Source organism: Artemia sp. Qi Xiang Cuo, chromosome 8 (assembly GCF_049724085.1).
Source record: "Artemia sp. Qi Xiang Cuo chromosome 8, ASM4972408v1, whole genome shotgun sequence".
Lineage (NCBI taxonomy): Eukaryota > Metazoa > Arthropoda > Branchiopoda > Anostraca > Artemiidae > Artemia > Artemia sp. Qi Xiang Cuo.
Genome location: NC_142801.1, coordinates 64,734,785 through 64,736,421, shown reverse-complemented (window position 1 = coordinate 64,736,421; position 1,637 = coordinate 64,734,785). Strand labels below are relative to the sequence as shown.

The 1,637-nt window shown below is 44.2% G+C and overlaps 1 protein-coding gene across 1 annotated transcript; it reads left to right on the top strand.

Annotated features, from left to right (window-relative positions):
• Nucleotides 1-797: 797 nt before the first annotated feature.
• On the top strand, nucleotides 798-1,262 carry LOC148949697 (uncharacterized). Its single transcript, XM_089092759.1, has one exon. The coding sequence runs from the start codon at nucleotides 798-800 to the stop codon at nucleotides 1,260-1,262; it is 465 nt and encodes a 154-aa protein (XP_088948885.1).
• The last annotated feature ends 375 nt before the right edge of the window (nucleotides 1,263-1,637 follow it).

Genomic DNA, 1,637 nt, shown 5'->3' with positions numbered 1-1,637 from the left:
TTGAGCGCGAGGAAGAGACAACCCCCGAATTGAAAGTTAAACGTGGATAAACTGAAATTCCAAACAGTGAGAGACGACTTTTGCCTGGAGTTAAAGAACTAGTTCGCAAGCCTGGTCAACTGTGAAGAAGACCCTACCACCCGATTGAAACAATTCCGGGACACCACTAAAAAGGTGGCCGCTGAAGTTATCGGCTATTCCCCTGCAAAGACGAGGAAGAATTATGTCTCAGAGAAAACTGTAAAGCTAATCTAAGCTAGGCGGCAGGCATCAAACGCATCAACCACAGTAAAAAAGTCGATACGTAAACAGGTTAAAACAAGCTTACTTCAAGACTACCAACAATTTTGGGATGAGGTTGCTTTAGAGATGGAAAAAGCGGCCAGAAATATTGACACAAGTAGGCTGTATAGAACCCTCAAAGAAATAACTGGAATAAAGTCACCCATCTCTGGTCCCTTAAAAGACGCTCAAGGAAGTGTGATCCCTGACGTGCAAGGTAAACTTGATCACTGGAAGAATCACTTTAAAGACCTTCTTAATCCAAATACAGATGGGCAAGATGCAACGCCGATGCTGCCACCAACAGCTGAAAGACCACCATATGAAATCGATACGGCACCACCTTTAGCTTCAGAGATACTAAACGCGATCAAATGGCAAAAAACAATAAGTCTCCTGGAGAAGATGGTCTCCCTCCTGAAGTCTACAAGGTGTCACCACACGTTGTAACAGAACAACTAGACACCCTCTTCAGTCCGATATGGGAGAAGAAAACCTTCCCGTCTGATTCGAAGATGTCAGTAATAATCCCAGTATTTAAAAAGGAGGCTAGATGCGACAGCCGGAACCACCGAGGGATATCACCTATGGATACGACCACCAAAGTATTTGTGATGATTTTGCTTAAAAGATTCGAGGTATCAAGGGATGAGCGGACACGTGAAAATCAATGCGGATGTCGAAGAGGAAGAAGGTGCACAGACCGGATTTTTGCTCTTTACATTAGTCTCCAACAGTATGAATACTACAAACTCCCTATAAGTATCATATTCCTTATATTTTTGGCTGATTTCGACTCTGTAACCCTCAATAACCTCCGGCGACTCATGTTGGAGGATGGTAGGCCGGTAGAATTCATAGAGCTATTGAAGGCCTACTACGAGCATTGCAAATCGACAGTAAGAGCGCTGGGTGAAGAAACTGAGCCCTTCAATGTCGAAAGTGGTGTAAAACAGGGGTGCATATTGTCCCCTGTTTAGTTTAACTACTGTATAGACTGGATTCTAGAGAGTACACTCTCGAGTTTTGATGGTGTTGTTATGGGATGGGGTATTAACGTGTCCAACCTGGACTACGCGGACGACATCGACGCTCTTGCTGCTGATCCAGCAACTGCCCAAGCAATGTTAAATGAAATAGCACATTTCTCTCAGCTACTGGGTATGAAAATCAACACGGCCAAAACTAAAGTCATGGACCTAAACATGCAGTCGGTTTATCAGCTTGTGCTTTATGGACAAGAATTGGAAAAAGTCGACAGCTTCACCTATCTTGGCTCATGGAGGCTGTGACCTTGACGTACAGAACATAATCAACAAAGCCCAAGCCATCTTCTCACAACTCCGCGGCCATAT

What these genes read in the sequence shown, in the direction of transcription:
- LOC148949697 (XM_089092759.1), top strand. Translation starts at nt 798, where the DNA reads ATGTCAGTAATAATCCCAGTATTTAAAAAGGAGGCTAGATGCGACAGC.